Below are 24,174 nucleotides of genomic sequence, written 5' to 3' on the forward strand. Positions count from 1 at the left end.
GACTGAGTGGGGGGTTTGGAATGGATGGATAGAAGGGGTGAGTGAGCGAGGGAGGGAGGTATGAAAAGACAGATAGAAGGACGATGGAGGTTGAACGCAGGTTAACGTTCAGTTCCACTGCCTGTCACTTCAGTTGGCTCCCACACTGTTACCAGAGGGAATACCAAGGTGCACTGGGGGAGTGGAAGTGAGGGGGAAAAGTGGGAGCGCTGGAGGACTGTGTCGTAAAGGATGAGTCAGCAGAAAATAAACCATTTTATCGCAGGTGCAGAAAAACCACCGGCGCTCTCTCATCTCTCTTGCTCTCTCGTTTCGTTTCAGCCTTCCCTCTGTGAGAGTTATCTGCCATCAGGGTCTGCACCGAGCACAAACGTGCAAAAGTGGCTGCCAATTTGTTGCAGGTGTTTTTTGGGGGGGGGCTTTGTCACTGGGTTAGTTCTGGAGAAGGAGAACAGAGTTAGAAAAGTCACCAGGGAGCCCGGGCCGAGGCAAAGACGTGATAGATTGAAGCTGAGGTTTATTTAACTGGTCACACTTGTGTGTACATGTAACTCTCTGTGTGTGTGTGTGTGTGTGTGTGTGTGCGTGTGTGTGTGTCTGAGAGAGTGTGTTGTGCATGCAGTTAAATGAGTTTATGATTTAGTGAAGAATGTGAGACCTTTCTTGTTTGCGTGCGAGTAGGTGTGTGCATGAGTTAGTGCAAATGAAATTAACTTTCTGCAACTTTCAGAAAGTTACTAATGATGTAAAGTGGAGGAATTGTTTTGAATAAGTCACATACACACACACACACACACATACACACATACACACAACAATCTGCACAATTCCAAATGAATGTGCCCTCTGATGGTTATTTCATCTCTGCCACCATTGTTTAGGAGAAATTGGATTTTTTTATATTTGTGTATATACATGAAGGTGCACGTAAATGCATGTGACTGGAGGGAGGAGAATGCTGCTGATTGTCTGCTGAAAGCCCGGAGGGCTCCCTTATGTAATTGAAGTGAGCCGCTGCACTCAGATGAATCGCCAAGCCAATAAAACCCATTAGAATTGAATTGCATGAGAGAGTATGGGAGATGGAGGGAGGGGAAGATAGAGGTAGAGATGGAGAGAACTGTTAGTGTTTGCATATATGCAATAAACTTTTGCATGTGTATATGACTGTGTGTGAATATTTCAGGCAGTAAGCAAAGGTAAGAACATAGAAACTAATAGTTTTATAGAGAGATTCATGTAAAGTAAAGGAGAGTGATAGAGGGATGAAAGGATGGATACATGTGAGATGAAGAAGGATACTAGGTGACCAGGGATTACTCTCGGCCTCCTCCACTGTTGTAATGAGCTGTCAGGGTAATTGGAATGAAAAACACAGACCAACCATTTAATGAAGTGAGACTTTCAAAAACAGAATGAAAATGGAAAAAAAAAAGGTGTCAGAGGAAGCCAGACGCAGATAAAGCCGAGTCAATTTTGTTTGAGAAGAAAAGTCTTCACTTCTCTTTCCCTCAACACATGACACTGCGCCTCTGTCGGTGTCTGAGACAATCAGCGCTGGCCTTTACAGCCTCGGCGGTGAACCTCTGACCAAACATCTAACGCTGACGCACTCTGATTGACAACTGGAGACACTGCTGCTCTGGGCAAGGCCCTTATAATTAGAGACAGTGAACATGAAAGCGTAAGGGGCCTCGTCCAAAATGGTGGCGCAGTATCCTCAGGCGCACTTCTGCAAGAATTAGATACAAGGAGAAACGTCATTATCGCAAGTGCCGCCACATCCATCCCTGGAAATAACATGGGCTGTGTGCCTGATTGGCAGCCATATAGTGTTAATGAATAACAATATGATGTGGGGGGAAAAAGGACGCTATCGGCCAAGAGAACGACCGCTGTACAGCATTCCCCTTAATTAAGTTGAAGAGAGGCAGTGGGGTAATGTAGTCACTGAGGAATAAAACTAGAGAAGTAGTCGAATGAAGGCAAGGGAAAGAGGGGAGGGAAGGGGGGTGCAAGTGAGGGAAGAGCGCTTGGTTTAAGAGAAGCGAGAGATGGTGGTGGAAAGATAAGGAAAAGTTAGAATTAGTGAGGAAAAACTATTTTAGGTTGTCCGGGATAGTCAAGAGAAATTCATCAGCGTCCACTTAATTAGTGCAGCGACCCCGGCCATTAATCCTCAGGCCTTAGGCTCAGTTGACAGCCACATACACACACATACATATGTCCACACACACGTGCAACATACTGTACAAGAGAGCATCAGCACACACATACACACACACATACACACACACACCTAGGTAACTGTAGGGTAAGTTCTCTTTTCTCTCTGACTGGTGCGATTTACCTGCTCCTCTCCCTCTCACTTTTTCTCTCCAAGAAAACTCCCCTTTTTCCACAATATACATCATGTACATTTCTTTACAGAGGGAAGAAGACCTAGGCAGAACTTGAAGAAAGGAAGAAGAAGGGGGGAGAGGGGAGGTATAGTGCTGACACAAGAAGAGTGCAAAAAGAGATTGATGATCTCAGGGCCAGTGGGAGAAAGGGAGGGAAGAGACGGAGGAATACTTACCAATAAATTACTCCTGAGCAGAAAGGGCAGCGTGTGGTGTGTGTGTTTGCAAGCTTTTGTGAGTATATTATAGAGTATATCTCTGCGTGGGCAATTAATAATTAGTATGTGTGTGTGTGTGTGTGTGTGCGAATGCTTTCATATATTTAAAAGAAAAAGCTGTGTGTATGTTAACGTGTGTATGTCCTTAGATGAGTACGTAGACTTTGTCGTACATTGTGGTTTTTGATAGATTGTTTGATGAAGTGGCATGTTATTCACTCCTACACACACACACATACACACACACACACACACACACACACACACACACACACACACACACACACACACACACACACACACACACACACACACACACACACACACACACACATACACTCAGCCATTATTTTTGTCTTTAGCGGCAATAGGAACTTGTCTCCTTCTACCTCTCTACCTACCATTGTGCCTCAGCCATTGATTTGGAGAATGTGTCAAGATCCAAGCTATTGTTCAGCACTGAATGAGACAGTCCCTGCATGACGCTGTTCCACTGGGAATGCATCTGTCACAGGCAATGTCTTTGTCTCTCCTGCCATTGTACCACAGAAAGTGTGTCAGTGATGGAGAGCGTGCTCCTATACATTCCATTTGCCTCGTAGATGAATGTCAGTCTGCCAGGTGTAATTCTCCTCAGACGCTGTTTTAAAGCATGTCTCACCCATAGTAAACATTTTTTAACCCCAGCAGCCGGTGTACAGAGATCCTCCGGAGAACTTCATTTGGCCGCCGTCTTTATCGCTTGTCAGGGGTCGAGATCGATTCCATTTCGCACATTCAATTTGGGGAAATAATTAGTAACATTTGTCTCTGGTAGTGAAATGGCATCGGCCTCAACTGCTGAAGAGCGTGTTTCAAATAAGTCTTTCTTCCATTTAATGTGTTTTACATGTGTGCCTGCTTATCTGAACTCACTGGAAGAGACGAGTCGTCCACTGATTATCAAGCAGGATCCTGAACCAGAGCCTCTTTAATATTCAGCTATAATAAAGCTCCCTTCCTGTTTTATGTGCAGTAGTAACTTTGCTATAAAACCCTGCAATAATGCCTGTGTGGAAATGTCACTGCATGTTGTAGATAATAGTATTTGTGTATGTGTGTGTGTTATCCCATTCCCTGTCTGTCTGTAGATAATGTGTCAGTCACTACCTCGGTCCCTCCCGCTCCCACCTCCACTCAACATATCACCTCCCATTCCATCACCCCACCCCTCCTAACACCCAGCTTGGCCTTGGACCCGGAAGGTAACGCACATGTACACCTTTCTATTCTGTCTCCGCCACACTCCATCTCTCTCCTCGTCCTTTCCTGCTCTCCTTCAGTGTCTCCTACTCCCCAACTCATTTGATGGCTCTCAGGTGGCCTGTGCACACCCTGTTTCTGCTGCAACCTTCCTTTGCCCTGCATCATGAGCGTACGTGCGTCTGCAGACACTTGGGTATGCATCATGCACAACCACCCACTCTCCCTCGCTTTCTTATCACTGCCTGTTTGATGCACCCCACACACACACATTGCCCAGTCAGCATTTGTGTGTGTGTGTGTGTGTGTGTGTGTGTGTGTGTGTGTGTGTGTGTGTGTGTGTGTGTGTGTGTGTGTGTGTGTGTGTGTGTGTGTGTGTGTGTGTGTGTGTGTGTGTGTGTGTGTGTGTGTGTGTGTGTGTGGTTTGGGGTGGGTCCCTTGGTGCTTGGTGGGTACTATTAATGAATCTGTGTTAAGAGTTTAAGGAACTGGCAGCACATTCAACCTCTAACTGACTGACACCGGCCTCTGGAGGACTAAGAAGATGCTACACAAACATATTTATCTGCACACACACACACACACGTGCAGAAAAAGGGTAAAGGGAGGAAGGAAGGAAAGACAGAAGGATAGAAAGACAGACAGATGTAAAAAAAGAAAGACAGACTGAAGGAAAGATGGACAGACAGAAAGAGAGAGCAGGGGTCTCGGTAGCTGTCTAATCCTAGGAGTGTTACGCAGCAGGAGAAAGAAACTGTGTGACACTGCTGCGACTGTGTGCGTGCATGCGTGTGTATGTGCGAGCGTACATGTGTACTTGTACTTATACCTCTGTGAGGACCATTCTAAACATAGACCTTACAGAGTGAGGACATTTTGGGAAAGTGAAATCCTCAAGGACTGTTTGAGGGTTAAGGGTTAGAAATAGGTCGAGGTTAGGGTGAGGCATTTAGTTTGGATGTTTAGGGTGGGGGGCTAGGGAATGTACTATGCCAATGAGAATCCTCACTAAGATAGAAGTAGTAGAATGTGTGTGCACGTGCATATAAAACACACTTTCCCCTTTTTATATCCATTTATCTCATACATACACTCACACTAACACAGTCATGGTATCTCCTCTTTATCTCCACACCTTCGGCCGCTCTCTGTTTCCTTGAAGAAGGGATGAAGCAAAGGGAGCGACAGCATCCCTCTTGTTCTTCTGCTACAGCTGTGGCGGCCGTCTGTGGCGGTTGGAGCTTGTTCACCTGCTGGGCTTGGGCACAGATGTCATCGAGAGTCATAAAAGCTGCGGGTTGAACTGTTTGGGGAACATTTGGTCGATGGTGATGTGTCATTCGAGGGGCTCCTGAGAGAAACAACATTCTTTTCTGATACCGCCAGTCATTTTGTGTGGAGCTTTGGGTGCCAGTGGATTAAGAACCGAGTGCTTGCTTTTTCATTTCCCTCTGAAATATTGCTTGAGCCTTCTGCTTGATCCTATCAGTGTTCCTGCAGATGCACAGGTATAAACTTTATCACACACAGACACACACACGCCGGCAGTTGATCATGTGGATCAGCAGTGGTGGAGCAAGAACTCAAACATTTACTAAAAGTACAAATGAATCAACAACAATATAAAAGTAAAAGTACCACATAATGTATATAGTCAAAGTAGTAAAAAGTAAGTCAAAGTTAGAGAGTGCTGAAGCAACTTCAGACAAGTTTGTGTACCATGAAAATGATTTTGAAGCTGTTATCTTAAGGTATAAAAACTACTAGTATTGCTTTGAATATATTCAAAGTATTTAACGTTAAAGTACTTGCTGAATTGATCTATTCCTTAATGCCACCATCTACTACATCATTATGGCTCGTGGTGGAGGCCTCTTCCAAATCCATCTCAGATGTTTCTGTTCAACAGTGATGCTGCTGCTGCAGGAGGCGGGTCTAATGTTGCCTGGTCACTCTGATTGGATCAATGGATCAATTCCCATCTCATTATTTTTGTACATAATATGATCATGCAACACAATGCTCTGTAAACATTAAGTGGAGTAAATACGTATATGCTGATATATGGAGTGGAGTAAAAGGTAAAAGTAAATCTACTTTATTAAAGTACAGATACATGAAAAAAGTCCCTAAGTAAGAAAGGAAATATACTTTGTTATATGGGACCAGGTAGGCTCAGTCTCTTCCTTTCCTTCCTCTCCTCCATCACCCTCTCTTTCCTCTCCTGATCTTATATGTTAGCACTGTATTAATGATATGTGTTTTAAATCCGCTCTGTCACGCTCCAGGAGCTGCATCAATAACGCAGTGTTCTTGCCCACTGTTGGCCTCACCAGCTCTTACACAACACCCCGCCAGCGCCATCAAAAAAAGAGGCTTTTTATTATCGTCAGCAACTTGGACTCAGTCTCAGTATTTAAGTGCAGACTCAAAGATTATCTTAATTTGTACTTTACTAAACGTTTCTGTCTCTTTCTCTGTATCCCTGAACTCAATCGCCTGCTTTGTCAGATAATGTTTCCTGGTGAAATTGCACAGAGACCTGCACAGTATCTGCATGAACCCAATCTGTTTCTTAAGTGTTGCTCTATGAAGGGCTGCAGCAAACAGTTGAGCTGTTGATTAGTTTTGAAACTTATCGATTCATAGTTTAGTCCATGTCAGAAAATACAGAAAACTTTGCATCACAATTAACCAGCGTTCTCAGGTGATTTATATTACTTTATTAAATTCAAATTGATATAAAACCAATCCTGAAAAGCAGTAAATCCTCATGTTTGCCAAAATTGAAATAAGTAAATATTTTGCATATTTCCTTGATAAATGTCTTAAATCGAAAATCAATTATTGAAATTTGTCCGTCATTTGATTAATTGCTTCATCTACTAATCATTGCATCACTAACCTACAGTTTTTCCTTTTCCTCTGTTTTTGTATTTTTTCTTTTCTACTTTAAATCAGTCTGTAAAGTTGGTTAAAAAACAACAACCAAATAACTTCTACATAACCACTGCTGCGATTTTATATTACAAAAATGTCAGAGAATTTAATTTGTCTGTCTTATCTTTTTATTTCTCTGGACTCGTCTTTTGCTAAAGTGTTTGATTCCATTTCCCAGCGCTGCGCTGCCTGCCGTGTAAACACGCTGAAAGTCCCCTCATTCAAAATGCATTGTTCTCTTGACAGGTGCTTGGCTGGAGTGGGGTTTTTACAGGCTGACATTCTTATTTCTTTATTCTCTCTCCTCATTTCTCACCCAATATGACTGTCTGGCATTCTGTGCGGGGGGGCGCGATGAAAGGTGATAATGTAAGTTGGGTGGAAGATATCGACTTCTCTTCTTGCTCCTATGTGCTCTCTCCCACAGGGTTAGGGTTCCCACACTGGTGTTTTTAATGCACTTTCTGTCTCTCGCTTTTATTTATTTCATTTTTGATCTTTGACTCCATTTTCTCTCCCTTTATCTCCATAGTTTCACTTTGCACCACTCGCTCCAGCCTCACACACGTTTTTTAATCGCCTCTCTCTTGTTCTTCCTCCCAGATCCTGGCGCAGTGGTGGAGACTCACAGCGCCGTGCCATACGCAGTGATAGGTGGTGTTCTGGCACTGCTGGTTTTCACCGTCATCTGTGTCCTCATCGTCACCATCTGGTGCTCCGTCCGGCAGAAAGGTAACACACACTCGCACACACACACACACACACACACACACACACACGAGTTACACAAAAGTTTCTCTCTCAAGCAGGAGGCATATCTTGGCACTCAGAATATTTTATCACATTTTTCACAGGTATGCTTTCTCATTTCTGCCGTAAAAAAAAAAAAAAAATCACTGGAGACCAGCTATTGCCAGATTCTTCGAAGTAATCTTTTAAACTGAAGGTGTAAAATTGTCAGCTCAAAGCAGATCAGGATGGGATGCTCCTCTCCAGTCGGGCACGGCCCGTGATGGACGACCTTGGCCAGGATAGTGGCAGAGATAGGGTGGGGTGGGAATTATAGGAGTGGTCCTATGTTTTATGATTATATGTTAGTGTATCAAGGTTCATCTATTAAAAGCAGCCTTCCTGCATTCCCTATCTTTTTAAGTGCCCTCACTTTGGCAGCCTTTTGACTGCACCGCAGCTGCCAAGAAATGATCCTGGAACAGTGTAGCCGGCTGCAAACAGCCATTACTTACCCTATGGCTAGACAGGCCGTCAGTTAACATTCTGCATGGCTTGACCGCCAATCAGCGCAGAGACAGGGCCATTACAACCAATCAGTGTTGAGACAGGGCCATTAGGGCTTTGTCCCTTGCCTGCCGTGACTGTCAGCACGCCAGTCAACCTCTTTGGTAGGGAGAATGAGAGTGTCACTCACCCCTGGAGTGAAGGGACACTCCGGCAGGAAGATGACTTGCGAGGTTCTCACCCTCTGTAACCTGCACGGCACCGAATCATTAATCATACCAACCTGCGGGGCGTTCAAATGTATTTGATGGGTTTTCTGAGTGATGCACGTGCCGTTGTTCTCGCGCACCTAACCTTCCCTCCACCCTTTTCTGCCAATCTCTCCTCCCTCCCTGTCTGGTGCTCTCTCTACTGTCTTCTCCACCTCTACTCTCTCCTCTTCTGTCTCTCCTATTCACACATCCACCCCCCCTACCTTTTTTTAATATCCACTGGTAGGCTCGTATCGTACCCGAGAGCCTATTCTTGCTTGGTATTGACCTAACAATCAGTTAACTAATGAATTAATCATTCACAGGTATGGTACTCAATAATATATATTGTGCTGATTGTTTTGATAATGCTGCATGGCACTGGAGTGATCATGACGCTTTGCCAACTAACCTTCCCCCTCCGATCTCCCTCTTCGTCTCTCTCTCTCTCTCTCTCTCTCTCTCTCTCTCTCTCTCTCTCTCTCTCTGTGTCTCTCTCTCTTTCTTTTTCATCCAGGTTCCTATCTTACCCATGAGGCCAGTGGGTTGGATGAACATGGTGAGGTGCAGGAAGCCTTCCTCAATGGGAATGACGCCAGCCAGGGCAAGAAGGAGTACCTACTGTAGCCCATCCAAGTCCCCTTCTCTTCTGACCTCAGCCCTCCATCCCTCCCCCTCCCCGTCTCCCTCCTTATATACAGTATACACACACACACACACACACACAAACACACTTGTACACAATGCGCCATAACAGGCAGCCTTCTGAAAAACGACTGTATACAGATTCCGCACACAGCCAGTCCATCCTGCTCCATTCCAGCCCATATCCTCCACACACACTCACACACAGACCCAGAGACAGACTGAGAAAGCGAGAGCCTATAGACCCACCAGCCATTAACGAATGTGCCATATAATGTAAGCAGGAGAAACCGGGGGGGAATGGAGCCAGCGAGCGAGCGGGGGGGAGAGGGGAGGGAGGGTGAGGTGCATGTAGGCAATAACGGAATTATGCCGTAATTATTTTGATCGAGAGGGAAGCAGGGAGCACAAAGAAAACTGGCATTCCGCCCGTGCAGCCACCAAAGTGGAAGCAGAATTAGAGGCAGATGACTGCTATAATTCCGTGCCTGGAGAAAACCATTTCACAAAGCTCAATCTTTAACCTGCGGAGACAGAGGCAGCCAGTGTGCGAGGAGGGATGGGGGGGGAACCGGGGAGAGTTGACCAGGAGCTATCGAGCAGCCGGTGCTAGAAAATTGAAATTTTGTAGAAATTGCCAAAGCATCTTGCCTACAGAGCGTCGCTCATATATAATTCCATAACAACACTGGAGTGTGTAAGCCCAGAGTCCCGGGAAGGATCCATACTTTATGAACAAGCTAACTGTCCTCTTTTGCTTTCCCCTGTTGGGTGATCTGCCAATAACTTGTATTTTCACTCTCGCTGCAGTAGTGAGGAAAATTAATTTACTCCTTCTTCCTCTCCACTCACCTGTTACCGTCCTCTTCCCTCTCCCTTATATCTCTTGTTCTCTCTGTCCGCCGCTCCCTCAATCGCTCCTCCATTGTTGGCTCCTAATAATGAAAGGATTAGTGTTGGGCTGCGTTCCCGACAAAGAAGAAAGGAATATGACTTGCTAAGGCATTAAAGAAAAGCTTAATTATTTTAGAATGTCATTAAGAGGATAAAAAGGTTTAAAAGTCTTATTAAGAAGGGCAAGGGGAGCAATAGCAAAAGGAATGAATGGGAATAGGAAATGGGTGGATGTTTTTTTCCTGAATGCTACCACACACATGCAGATACATGCACACATTCATACGTACAGTGAACACATCGACAGAACAAGTATACATATCTCTGAATTCATTATTTGTATAAAAAATGAACAGCAACATAAATTAAAACATAAAATGAAACTTTTAAGAAATAAGAAAAATGTTTACTATTGAATATCATTATGAAGCAACTATACTAACACAGAATATTAGCCTATAGAGGTGCAAAGCCGAACAAACTACTGTCCAGTGATCTTTAAAGAAAAAAAGAAAAGAATAAAAAAAAAACCAGAGGTCTTATTGATTTTTTTATTAATTATTATAATTATTATTTGAACAATTATGATTGTTGTTACTGTTATTATTATTGCTGTTGTTATTATTATAATTGTAAATGTTGAAGAAATGTACACTTCCCATGATTTTTATTTTTGGTTCTACTGTAGAGAAATTGCTGTCTTTTTTCACTCTTACCTTTCCTCTCTCTCCCAGTCTTTCTCTCTCTCTTCGTCTCCTGTGCCTAGTCGTCTCTTCTCCTGTCTTTCACTCTTGTTTATTTTAGAGTCCATGTGTCATTGTTGATATATAGCTAACTATTTCTTTATAGGGGAAAGATACAAAGCACGACAAAATTAAAAAAAAAAAGATTCCAAAAATCATCTTCGGTATCAGGCTGTTTTTTTTTTCTTGGGTGTATTTTACTATGTAATTAACAGATGCTGTTTTTGATATCACGTGAAAAGAGAACAGGCCCTATGATTAGATCAATGGGGAGTGGTGGAGTTATAGGTGGGGAGATAAAGATGAAGGCGGAGGAGCCGGTTGTAAGTGACAGCTCGTTCAGAATAAATAGAATAAACAAAGCAGAAGGTTCTGTGGTGCTGCTAATGAATCATAAGGAACAGATAGCGAGGGAGAAAGGGTGACAGGAGGGTTGAGTCAGATGCACACAGAAAAATATGGCGCTGCCATTAACTTCCATGCAATCAATACCCGATTCTGTCGAGAAGCACTCAACATGTCCATCTGTGCACAGGGCTAAATTTGAAAGCCGCCGGAGGTCACAATGTGATAGATCGATGTGTTTCTCTTGCATCGATGGCAAGGCTCCACGGTCGCCTGTCATAAAGACAGATTGTCAAATGGCAATCAAAGTAATGGACTTGCCAGGCGCTACCAGCATGAGTTGACACTGTGGCCGGCAAACAATTCAGGCACAAGTCAACACGAGACATATCTTCAGTTTATGGTGACGCAAACGTAGCACAGGTTGTTCCCGCTATCAGATCCTCTGTGGTCGATGGGTAATAAAACTGGGAATATTGTCCCTTTATGTCTTCAAAACAGAAGTGTGTGTCCTTAAAAAGGTTTGTTTTCCTGTGGGATTCACAGCACTCAGGCTGCTTGTGTTTGTTGAAGCTATTTCTGTTTCTCCTCACAGGAACAAACAAAACTCATCACCAAAGTAAACTTTAGTTCAGGAATAGTTTTGTTTGTTTATCATAGACAAAGATTTTGATCATTTTGAAATTCATCGTGTTTACTGCTGGTTAGTTAATGATCCTGTAACCGCTTACACTGTTGCATCCTGGGAAACCGGCCATTATCTGACCATAACAATGATACAGTTCAGCTGCTGGACCTGATGACAATCAGACCACCACTGCGATCATAGAGGGTGATTATCAAATCAATGGACATGAGCAAAAATTAGACGGGGACAAGCCAGACAACAGTCAGCTGTATTCCCCCCAAACCTTACGACGTGCAGTGAATGCACCATAATCCGACCAATAATGAGGAGAAGAAGTCTATGAATAACTTACGCTTTTCTCCCTGGTGCTAGTTTCACAGATTAACGTCCTGGAACGGGTTCAGAGAGCTCCCCATTTACGACTCATTTATGACAATCGTATTTCATTTCTACGAGTTGCAGTAAATATCACAGTGCATCCAAACACAAACTCTCTATATTTCTGGTGGCTACATGGTGCATTATACACAGTTGTGTCCATTTTTTTAATGTCGACCATCGTGACCCTAGAGGATGCTGGTTTGCACAGAGCGGCAGCGTAGCATGAGGCATTGATTGAGGTGGCTGAGTGTGCCGAGGCCTAGCGTAATCAGGAAGCTTTCAGGCAGACAGAATAATTGAATGGGCTGTCACACTAGGGAAGCTGAGGACATTTTTCCCCCTTCTTTACCAGATCTGTGTTTCAGTAATGTTTCCTACTGAGGGATTTTTTTTTTGCAGTGATGGAAGACACACTGTACTCATATGCTGGGCTACATAAGGAGGAGATGGAACATGACATGAAGATCTGTAAAAAAAGAGCTGGGAAAGAGCTCTGCAAGCAATACTTCTAAACTCTGAGCGGAGAGAGGAGGGAAACGGAGCGAAACAGTCCACGATCAATGGAGACAAAAGAAGAAGCCAGACAAAAACTTGTTGACTGTCACGGCCATGTTCCATGCAGAAATAGATAGATTACTCCTTTTTTCTCCATCAGTGATTTCTAACACCAACACGGTTCAAGATGAACAATCCAATTAGAGTGAGCAGGGCCCTTTTATTACAAGAGAGCGTCACATTGTATTCACACGTTTAATCAAAACAGCCATGAAGATTGTGTCATAACCAGGTTAATTATGTTTTCCCTACAATGCGGCGTCCTCCCTGGACCACCATGTTATTACCGAATGTTTAATTAAACGCTGTCACTTACATATCTACATTACTGGTGGTTGGCTTAGCGGAGTCTTAAAATAGGCTTAGAATGAGACCCACAGGAAGAGCAGTCAAAGAAAACAGACATCTGTGATCAGGATAGCAGTCGTCATCTGGAGACTTAATTTTCTCACTGACATTTGGTGTGGGACCTGATAATTAACTGGCCTTTTCATTTGCGAGTTATGCATAATGTTTGTGCATGAGCTCGCTGATTAGTTAAAAAGCCAACAACAAACTAACGAATATGCTATATTTATTCTTCCTCGGTCCACAAGTCATTTCATCTGAACACTTATACAACCAAATCACCAAGGAAACATTGCGATAGGAAGATTATTTAGCTGCTTCTAACCTCCCACATCTTCCACTGGGTCAAGATCTCAGACCTCTGGGCACACTTTGGCTTTCAGGGAGTGTTTGGCTGAAAACCACGGAGCCGCCTGCACCGCTTCGCACAGGGCCATTCGGACAGATTTGCGTCTGGACTGAGCCACTGCAGGTAGCCTTCCACCTGCAGTGGGAACAGAAAGAGGGAAGGTTGCTCGTTCCTCCGCGACTTGTTTCCTCGGAGGAGTGAAGAGGATCTGGGGCACGAGGTCGTACAGGTGGAAGAGGAAGAGGGCAACTGCATGAGCCCAGGCAGGAAGATTGATGCTGGGGGTGAAAAGCAAGAGAGCATGGATAATGTGGATCGGCAGGCACAGTAGGACTAAAAGGGAGAGAGACAGAGCCAGGAAGCGGACCTGGTGGGAGTCATATTTTGGAGGGTCTGTATGACTAAAAGGGGTCTTCCTGGGCTTCATGCATAGCAGATCAAGGTAAATGACCAGCAGGCACAGCACGGGCAGCATGAACACTGTCGTCCCATGTACATAGACCAGGAATTGGGGACTGAGAATAGCGTCGGGAGCACACACTCCCCAGTGGCTGCTGTGAATCTCAGCATAGGTGAAGTTGCTCATGTCCTCCACATAAAACTTGGATAGGAAGCCCCCGTATGGAAGGTACTTCCCGATGATCTTGCGGTCGTGGTCGTACTTAGGGGGTGGGGAAGTGGTAAGATGGGGTGAAGAGGTCGTCCAGTTGCCATCCAGCCCGAGGCCAGTTGTGTCCTTACCAGTGCCAACCCTTCTCCAGGTGTCGAGGATATCCGAGCCGATGAACTGCGCGAAGGAAGACAGAACAGAGCCCACCCAGCACAGCAGAACCACACACAAAGCTCGCCGACGGGTCACCATCTTGGAGTACCTGTCGCCCAAAGACATGAGGGTGTGGACAAGTTTAAACTCACCCTATAGCTTGGAATTATAGAACAATAATTAACATGTTTGTATTATACCTGCACACTTATCTTACACTGATGATGAAACTATAGTTTGGCTAAACCATGGACATAGGATTCATTTCAGGAGAGTGGAAAGAAATGGATATGCGTTGTCCATTTTTACTTTTGTGTAAGTCTGTGGTCTAAATGTCTGGAAAAGATCTGCTCTGAAACCTGTAAAATCTTCTCGATGTAAACAAGCTCACTAACTGACTGCAGGTAACTGTTTTTGAAAACATTTCTGAAAGAAGTACAGAAAAATACAATCTTTCTAACATCGGCAGGTTAACTGATTGTTACGTAGCAACAGAAGACCGACATATTAATACAGACTCTCCACAGAAACGCTGTATTTGTAGGTCACTGCCAATCAAACATCTAAGAGCTTCTGAGCCAATTGATATTTACCCATTCATCTCCCAGGTGGACAAAGCAACCGTATGAGCACTGAACAATCTGTTTGAATGGATCATACAGTCGCCACATCTTAACATGTTTACTGTTTTATTTCTTTTACCCTGATACGGATTTTTTTCATTATTGCTAGAAGCACACTTGAGAGTGTCGGTTGGTTGACTCTTGCCACCCACATATTCACTCTCTTCCACACATACAAGTAAGTATTAAAGTTTAAAACTGCAGCGTGAGTGATGCTTTATCACATTTATGAGATAACATCTTATGTAAACACCCATCTTAAGTGACTATGTAATGCGTTTTTGTACCAGGTTAAAGGGATAGTTCACTGAAAAATTTTAATTCACTCATTATCCACTCACCCCTATGCCGATGGAGGGGTGGGTGAAGTGATTGAGTCCACAAAACACTTCTGGAGCCTCGGGGGGTTATGTCAATTGTGACCGCTTCTTCAGACGTAATAAAACAACAGAAAAAAACATGCCATGCCTCCATACTGCTCGTTTGGTGTCATCCAAGTGTCCGCAAGCCCCGACATTCAAATTTGACTTGTAAAGACGTCATTTACACAAAGTTTTAAGCCTAAATGTCCTCTGATTTCCTCCTCAGAGGCACGTTCATGTACCTTTGGGCACATCTGAACACCCCACACACTCTTGCCAGAGGGCACGCGTGGTGTGTGTACGTTTTGTGGACTCAAACACTTCACCCACCCCTTCATCGGCATAGTGGAGAGTAGATAATAGGTGGATTTTCTTTTTTTCGGTGAACTATCCCTTTAATGTCTGACAGAAACTTTTCCACTTCAACTAACTCTGAGGATTTATTTACTTATTCTTCTGCAGCTTAAACCAACTCAACCATCTGCTCCACTCACCTGTCTGCCAAGTGATGCTGCAGGTGGGTGTCCAGCGTGAGCAGCATTAGCAGAAACATGGTGAACTGCCTGACCAGCAGGGGGAAACACACCATGGTTATGCAGGTGTACAGACACTGGGGGGTTCGCAGGTCGAGTAGGACGGTTGCAGGTACTTCCACTGCGCCCCCTACAGCCCCCACCCAGCCCAGGCACAGTCGAAGACAGCGCGACACGCTCCCGGGTTGAGGCCCAGCACCCTGGGTTCCCTGTTGGGCGTCGGCCACGGTACCGCTGCCGCTGAGCGCCATGCACAACCTCACACTGACCACAATTACGGATACAGATAGGATGCACTGGCACAGGGAGTAAAGCCACATGAATTCCATATCTAGGGGAGATTAAAAAGAGAGACACACAGAGGATGATAAAAGCAAAGAATATATTTGACTACAGTTTAAAAAGCCATTACTGTAGAGAGTAAAATAAAGAGAAACACATTGAAGCTCATGAAATTAAATCTCTTTCCCACTCTAGTTAGCACCCCTTCCCTATGTTCCCACATGTCTCTTTCAACACACTCTGCCCCTGCAGCTCTCAGCCGCATCATCGAAAGAATGGTGGACCATACAAATGCAGTGATAAAGGGTGGAGGAAAATTTTGAGGTTAAGCATAAGGGCATCGGTCAGAATAATAAAAACCAGTCAGCAAGAGAGGCAGGAAGCACAGATGTGGAGAGGGAGAGAGAATATAGGATGCAGGTTATGATGCAGGTTTGTGCTGGGGGCACAGAGATGGGCAGGAGGAAACTAGATTATTTTGATAGCTATTGGAGAGCTGTAAACGTGCCCGGAGAGTGAAAAGGTCAGCCCGAGACCAGACTTGACAGAACTTCTCCACTGAGAATGTGAGCACCATGCAAACACAGAGCAACAAGCACCAAGCTGGGTGGCAACACACTGTTATCACACGCGCCGGACATCATTCACACGCTCACACTCTCCGGAACGCAAATAGACCTGGACGTCTATGTGGAAATACATGAAACGCTGACACTCAGTCTCACGAGCACGCGCTCCCCCCGATGAGTAATTCCCAGCAAATGTATTCAAAAAAGATTGGCAGCTAATTCCAGTGCATTTTTCAAACAATAGTCTCACATAAAGTGGAGTGGATGAAATGTCAAAATAGAAGATTTGCCACCTGTCCATTCCAAGTAATTAGTTTGACCTTTTCAGAACATTTGGTGTTAGTCGTCACTTTTCCATAATAATCATGACTACACAGAATAAGCTCTTTATACCGCTTCATAATCATTCTACACAGTTGTCTCCTGTCTCAACACTTGAAGGGGCCTCGGCAAAATTGATTTACTGAAGTAATTAATGGAGCTTAATCCACCTTGTGTGAGATTTCAATTCATATTGGCGGCTGGTCACTCTCAGTGTAATTAATTGCTTTAATTAATCAATTAAGCTCTTTGAAGCATCATTCGAGCGATGGGGGCCAAAGCGTTTCAGCGCGGTCGCTGGCATTTAGAGAAAAGTCAGTGAGCGCCATTATGTTGGTATTACATCAAAGAAGTAAATTAGGATAAAAAGACCCAGTTACCTGTTGTGAAGCCTCTTTATTTTCCTCCAGGATCTCTCTCTTTCTCTCTGTCTCTCTCTCTCTCTCTCTCTCTCTCGCTCTGTCTCTCGCTCTCCATCTCTCTCGCGCTCTCGCACCTCTCACTCCTAACTGTCTCCCCCCCCACTGACAGAGTAAACCTGATTCATAGACCTCTACTTATCCACCTGCCTCCGACCTCTCTCTCCTGTCTCAGCAAACATATCAATTGTGTCAATGTTGGAGCATGGCTGCCCTTTCCATCTGAGATGTGCAAAGGGCAACACTCGGCAGCCCAGGGAAATATGTAAATAAGGTACACACACACGCATGCACATACATGAGCATGGACTCACACACACACACACACACACACACACACACACACACACACACACACACACACACACACACACACACTACATTTTTTCTCTTTCATTTTTATAGTAAAAACCCTTTTTCATTCAGATTTTCTTTGATTTCTCCAATTTTTCCTTAATATGAGAGAGATAAAAGAATATAATAAGGAGCTCTTAACTCTGAAGGCAGTGTGCTTTTTGATGGAGTGGGTATGAGTTGGAGGTAATAAAGATGAATAGAGCTATCAAAGACATTTACAGTCTTATCTAGAAAGAATTGTGCCATGGGAGAAAATATACACTCATTTTGTATAATAACTTTGGAACATATTGAACTATACTGCTGACAAATGTGAACAGAGGGAATCTATACCCTCGCCTTTAGTCTTGTACTTAAAATTATCCATAGAGGTCCTCTGATCTTAGGCAGTTCACTCAATAGTACATGATACTCTCCAGCAATATGAGCTCTAATGAGAACCACAACACACAGGGTGGTGCTACTCCTGAAAATGTACTGAGAACTGATGCTGTGTGCTACTTTTGTTTTACATGTAAAGGAGATCCATTGAAGTGTAGGACTGACTGTTATGTCTTCGGAAAAATATGCCTGTATTTCAAAAAAATTAAAAATAAAATAAATCACTCAAGCATATCATTGTGTCTACAAATCATTTCCTCACTGTCTGCCAAAGGGCCAAGCTCCATGCTCCAGGCAGGGTCGTACAGAGCCAAGCCGAGGGGGATTTCACAAAATAATACACACCCAGAGATTGACAGAATTACTTCTTAGTCTCATTTTATGGTCCTAAAGACATTTTACCGCAGAACAATAAGTTCAGATAAAAAAAAATTGTATTTCTGCCTATTCACTGGCTCCCTGCCACTTTATTTTTTGCTGTATTTTAAAATTGTATTGCTCACTTTTAAGGTGACAAAAAGATGGTATAATGGAATTCACTCCACTTCTCTATAACTTCTTTAATACCTCCTTAAAACTTTTTTCTGTAAGAAGTTCTATCTTTTTACTGTTTTGTAACATTGAAAGGAAAAGTGCTATATAAATTAAATCTATAATAATAATAATCATCGTCATTATTATTATTATTATTTTTGTTAGTATTATTATTATTAGTAGTAGTAGTATTGAAAAAAACAAAGCCCAAGTCTCGCGTGACTAAACGAGATCTGTCCAGTTAAACAGGGGCTGGAAACCCCGTCGCACCCTCTTCCCTTCGCTGTCCGCACGCAAGGTAAAGCGCTGTTATTCCTTTCCCGTCATTTCACGTTAAAATACGTCAAAACTCCACCATTTCGCCTCGAAACGCGGTCAGGTGAGATATAAAGTGTAGCTGCATAAACCCGGCGAGCTGTTGTGTGGACATTAGAAGCGTTTAGTAGTTTTTTGATGAGGATTTTGCTCGAGTGCTGCTCTTCCACCGTCGGTCTCAGTCATGGCTGCCCCCATGCTGCCGCTTTGAGGCCTGCTAGCTTGTGGCTAACTCGCGATGTAGCCTTGATTTTGTTGCCGAAATTCTAAATAAACTAAGCATTCAGAAACAGCAGACGTTGGTTTTTACATTGCATGTTGCTGTCATAGCCATGAATTGACTAATGGTACGGTTTGACGACTGCAAAGGGTTCTCTAAAGACAGCTACGATAGCTAGCATGTAACTGCTAGCTTAGCTAGTGCCGGGGGAAAGCGTGCTGCCCAGTGTCTACTTATATCTGACATAAATGTGGCTTTGTGTGGTTTATATTCAGAGTTTGTTCATCTCTGAGAGTAATTGTACATCATCTGTAGCAAACTGGAGCGATTCAGACATGCTCACACATTGAATATCCATAGAAGCAACAGTTGACTTCATCTAGATCACGTTTTTCTACCGGACACAGCTCCAGGCTGAAGTATATTAATATATATATATATATTAAATACTTGGGCTGATATGTTCAATCTTATGCTCTTTCTCATGTATCTCAGAGGAGGTGTGATTAACGCTGATGTGTTTTCTTATTCAGATGCCAGGGATCACAGTGAAAGACGTAAACCAGCAGGAGTTTGTCCGAGCCCTGGCGGCTTTCCTGAAGAAGTGAGTATTTAGTTTTAACTCTGGTGTAACTATGAATAATCCGCCCACTATTTTGTTTCCCTAAAACGTTTATTTTTTTGGATGCTGTGCCAATACATCGTATAATACTGATGTAAATGGCTTCTGCACACCAAACATCTCTATAGAAGCTAGTTGTGGTTAACATCACCCTGACTCCTCTCCTACTCCAGGTCAGGAAAGCTGAAGGTGCCTGACTGGGTGGACCTCGTCAAGCTGGGCAAGCACAAGGAGCTGGCCCCCAGTGATGAGAACTGGTTCTACATCAGAACCGGTAAGTCTTGAGTGTTCAGGCTCATTCATTTTCTGAAATGCTTGTATCTTTTTGTTTTAACAAAGTTAGGCGGTGTATTGGCAAGAATCTGTAAATGCAATGTGTCAGCATGTTACCTGGGTATCAATTCAATGTATGATGATGTACAGGCAATATATTGTCACAAATGTACACTGGGATTGAAGAGACAAATGGATGCAGAGGGATTTCAACATTATCTTGTGCTCAGGGATTGAAGCCCCACAAAATGATCGACTGTCTGTCATAAATCTTTGAATGTAAATTACGTAGAAATACAAGTCATGAATTCACTATCACAATTCTTAATGCTCATGTGTGACAATATTTTCTTATACCACTACTAAGTGTATCGGATTTGTTGACAAGTGTTTACATAGTTTTTTAATTTTTAACAAACTACTTGTATCAACCACATGGCATTGTTGCTGCTGTCCCTCTGAAGGACTCGCTGTATTTATTATAGGGTTGTTTAGATGTTTCAAGATTGTCACATTGTAGTGGATACTGTTATAAATGCTGTGTGGGTTTCACTGGAAAACCAAAACCCCAGTTCTGATATCTAGTCATGTATGGTTTTAGTTTCATTTTTACTAAATGTGTTAAGGTCTGTCACTGAGACTTGATAAGTCATGGCTATAATGGAGTACAAGTGACTGTATTCCACCCCTTGTGAATGTGTGACTGGTTTCTTTGGTCCTACAATTTAAATGTGTGGACGCAAGATTAGACCAAATGCTTAATGATGATGTACAACTTATTCACTCTTGCCTAAGTGCTTTGCTCATGAAATATTAAACAGCACTAATTGTATTGATGTTACACTGAGACCACAAACCCACACGTCCAATCATTTGCATTTAATGTTGAGAGCGAAGCCCGAAGTAAAGCACCAAGTGATTCTGACACCATTTCCTCTGCTCTTTCAGCATCCACAGTCCGCCATCTGTACCTCCGTGGAGGGGCTGGTGTTGGCTCCATGACCAAGATCTATGGAGGTCGCAAGAGGAACGGTGTGTGCCCTGCCCACTACAGTGTAGGATCTAAGAACGTGGCTCGCAAGGTGCTGCAGGCCCTGGAGCTGCTCAAGATGGTCGAGAAGGATCCCAACGGGTACGCATATCCTGGGTCTTTACAGCTGGAACTATTTAATTGAATTTAGGGCCTGTTTCGTTGACAGTATATTCTCAAAACTCAAGTTCACTTTGAAGAGGTTTGTGGATTTTTAACTGGAGCCTTTTAGGATATGTATCATTGTACATGCAGACAAAGCTGGCATGATCAAGTTGGCCTATACATGATAATTTTGTAGTTTACACACACACTCCCACTCTTACATGCAATACTCAGCCATAGCTCTTTTTCCCACACCTGCATTTCATCTATGTAGAAGCATGAGAAACAGACCCATCAATACCCAATAACTATGAAACCTCTAAAAACGCGAGGTTGTATTTTGCTCTGCGCAATATTAATAATTCAGTGAGTCTGTAACAAAAATGTAATTGTTAGTTTTATTCAGTACAAGTTGGCAGGAAAATTACATTTCATTCTGAATTGGTTTGTGGTTGAATGCTTTTTGGATGGAGAATTGATCATCCTGTGACTGTAATACTGTTAATGTTGTGTAAAGAGGAAGTTATTGAAGTATTAAGCTTTTTGTGAATGATTTTTGACCCTCATGTGGTTGATGTGTTTTGTATTTTCACGTTTTAATTGTTTCTGTTCAATTTTTCTCAGTGGTCGTAGACTAACCTCCCAGGGAACCAGAGACCTGGACAGAATTGCCGGCCAGGTGAGAAACTAATCTGTCTTCCCTCATCTTAACACAAGTAACATCATAGTTTGATTACTTGGATTTAAAAAAATCAGAGCATACCTATTCATGGTATCATAACTAATCTGATATCTTTTTTAAAAATACTATTATTGCACGTGTCTTGGACGCACCATCACTTTTTCAGGCATATGAAGCCCATTAACAGAACTTGGGTAATAGAGCCTATTGTCTTTTTACCACAAAAACTATGTTGAGAATTATTGTCACCATATCCAGTTTGTATTTACCATAGTGTATCTGACCTTTTTTAATATGGTGTACTGCATACCCTGTGTATGGAAGAATCCAACAAACTATGGCTTTGACGGAAAACAATTCGAGGGTCAGATTTTATATCCCGGCGAAATAGTTTAATTACAATACTATGTCTGTCACTCACAATGTTGTATTTAAAAAGACAAATCACTATTGCTGCTACATATGATCACTAATGAGTGATACTGGTACTGTTGGCTATGTTTGCCTATAATTAACAACTTGACAAGTTGTGCTTGTCAAAATCAAGTGTAACATGAATCTGATTGCTATCCCCTGTTAACTACCTTCACTGTGACTCATCACTTGTCCACCACCACCCTTGGTATATAATGCAGGGGATATAGTGATTGTCTGCCTGTCCTCAAACTGTAATTTTCTTTTAACAGCAAAAAATGTCATGACTCCTTACAATTATGTAAATCATGTAGTGATACGTGTCTTTGATATTTTGGGTTTGCTGCAGGATGTGTCATCTCGTGATGAACCTTCAAGTTTTTTAAACGCACTGCTTGTATTCAGTTTATCTGTGACCCATGTAGAGAATTAGCATTCGCAGTTGTCTATATTAGACAATGTCCTTGATTAACATGCAAACATTTCAGTTGAAACGTTTCATAAACACAACTGAGTTCTCTGCTGTTATATCTGTTCTCCATAAACAACACAGCTGCTTGTGGACTGAATCCAACCAGATCTCCCTCCACCTATGTTTTGCTAAGGAATAAAATAGTCAAAGGGGAGAGAGCATCCTGGTGCTTTAAAATCTAATGAATGTCATCGCAACCTCATGCTGGTCAGGCAAAGGTTGGTTTCAACAACTGAATGATACGCTGCCATTTTGTGTGACATACAGACGCTCCGGGGGTGGTGCCTTAAGCACATCTGATCACACAAATATCATCCCTTTGCTTTGATGTGACACCTTGTCTGTAGCGGGAGTACACGGCCCTGGTGTCATGTCAACACGCAATGCTTTTTAAAGCACGTGTCCTCAGGCAAACCTTTATCTCTGCCAGGAAAGTGAGTTGCGTATCCTTTATGGCAGACTACTAGAATTATTAGTTTGCGCTACACTAACAGAAAAGTCTCTGTCTAGCCATGTCAAAAATCAGGAGCGAGGCAGCAGCGTATGTGATAATCCAAGGGTAAAGGGGGGAAGCATGAGGAGGGAATTTCATGCTTGGCAAGTTCTGCCGTATGGCAGCAGTTTTCTCCTTGTTTACCCATGCTAATGAGCAGTATGCAGATGAGCAGACCTGGGCCTGGCCCGCCTGTCTGCTGCACACAACTGGCAGGATGCATGTTTCCCCCTTGTGTGTAGTTTCTGATGGCTTTTTCATCTTCTGAATATGCTTAATGTTGTTTTTTTGTCTTGTTTTCCCCAGGTTTCAGCTGCAAACAAGAAAGTCGTTCAATAAATCTTTTTTTGGAGAAAGTCGAATGCTGTGTTTGTCTTTTGTTATTTAACTAATGATCCAAGATCCATCTGAGAACATGGTCGCCTCAGAATTCTGCAACTTGCCTCACTCTTTTAGTGCAGACAGTTTGTTGAAGATAAATTGAAAAGATGGGATAAATTTACCCGATAGACAACGTCTCTGTTAAAGAAAATCTGCTCCATTAAATTATCCCAAGCTGATCTGTGTCCTTCGTTATAAATGTCATTTGGTCTTAAAGGGCAGCGAATGACCATGAAGGTTTTAGATCCTCGTCCTGTAACGAGCGAATGCTCTCATCAGGGTGCAGCTTCAACACGCAGCTTGATAATGCTTCGTGGGAGCGGTTTCATCAGAGTCCAGAAGCTCCCTACTGTCTGTTCCACTTTGTGCTTCCATATTACTCTGGTTTCTTGCCAATGTGTTCATGTATCTGATTGATTCTTGATACCATGACAACAGTATAATTAACACAAGCTGATGATTAAACTTCAAACAGGAAACGCTGTTAGTGCAGTAGCTGATGAGGAATGATGTCATTATTTAGCAGATTGGTTCATGGCCACAGTGCCATCTAGAGATCCAAACGGCCAAAAACAGGGTCTCAAGTTGATGTGTTGATTTGAAATGAACGTGTGCGCTGCTTAACACATCACTGCCACGTTAACAAGGCTGTTTGCAGAACTGGCCTTTGGTCATTGGATGTGTGGATGTGGTTGATATAGAACTGGCCTCCGTGCCTCTCTAGCTGAGATGGACTCTGCTAAAGTCCTCGGTGTTAATAGGCCAGAATCTAAGAAATGGTATGAATTGAGTCTTTGTGGTGTTCAGTTTGAGTCAGTGGACAAAATATGAAATTCCTATCTAGAG

At 43.1% G+C, this 24,174-nt stretch overlaps 2 protein-coding genes across 10 annotated transcripts in view; both read left to right on the forward strand.

Annotated features, from left to right (window-relative positions):
- The window catches only part of cadm4 (cell adhesion molecule 4), a 146,848-nt gene extending 136,119 nt beyond the window's left edge, over nt 1-10,729 (forward strand). For 3 of the 7 annotated variants that reach the window (XM_034612011.1, XM_034612010.1, XM_034612016.1), the window contains exons 7-9: nt 3,751-3,864; nt 7,406-7,534; nt 8,807-10,729. In XM_034612011.1, coding sequence (XP_034467902.1) covers nt 3,751-3,864; nt 7,406-7,534; nt 8,807-8,916 — 353 coding nt within the window. In that variant the 3' untranslated portion in view covers nt 8,917-10,729. Of the gene's footprint in view, nt 1-3,750; nt 3,865-7,405; nt 7,535-8,536; nt 8,616-8,806 lie in introns of all 7 variants that reach the window. The other 4 variants (XM_034612014.1, XM_034612013.1, XM_034612012.1 and 1 more) reach the window with 3 other exon arrangements.
- Nucleotides 10,730-18,570: 7,841 nt separating this feature from the next.
- On the forward strand, nt 18,571-23,309 carry rps19 (ribosomal protein S19). Of its 3 annotated transcripts, none has more exons than XM_034611192.1 (6): nt 18,571-18,619; nt 19,390-19,460; nt 19,652-19,752; nt 20,700-20,883; nt 21,511-21,565; nt 23,254-23,309. In XM_034611192.1, the coding sequence occupies exons 2-6, from the start codon at nt 19,390-19,392 to the stop codon at nt 23,284-23,286; spliced, it is 444 nt and encodes a 147-aa protein (XP_034467083.1). In that variant the 5' UTR covers nt 18,571-18,619; the 3' UTR covers nt 23,287-23,309. The 3 variants fall into 3 exon arrangements, with proteins under 3 accessions (XP_034467083.1, XP_034467084.1, XP_034467085.1); XM_034611193.1 differs by having other exon boundaries at nt 18,607-18,700; XM_034611194.1 differs by lacking the exon at nt 18,571-18,619 and adding an exon at nt 18,686-19,275.
- Nucleotides 23,310-24,174: the final 865 nt, after the last annotated feature.

Source organism: Hippoglossus hippoglossus, chromosome 16, assembly GCF_009819705.1.
Source record: "Hippoglossus hippoglossus isolate fHipHip1 chromosome 16, fHipHip1.pri, whole genome shotgun sequence".
NCBI lineage: Eukaryota > Metazoa > Chordata > Actinopteri > Pleuronectiformes > Pleuronectidae > Hippoglossus > Hippoglossus hippoglossus.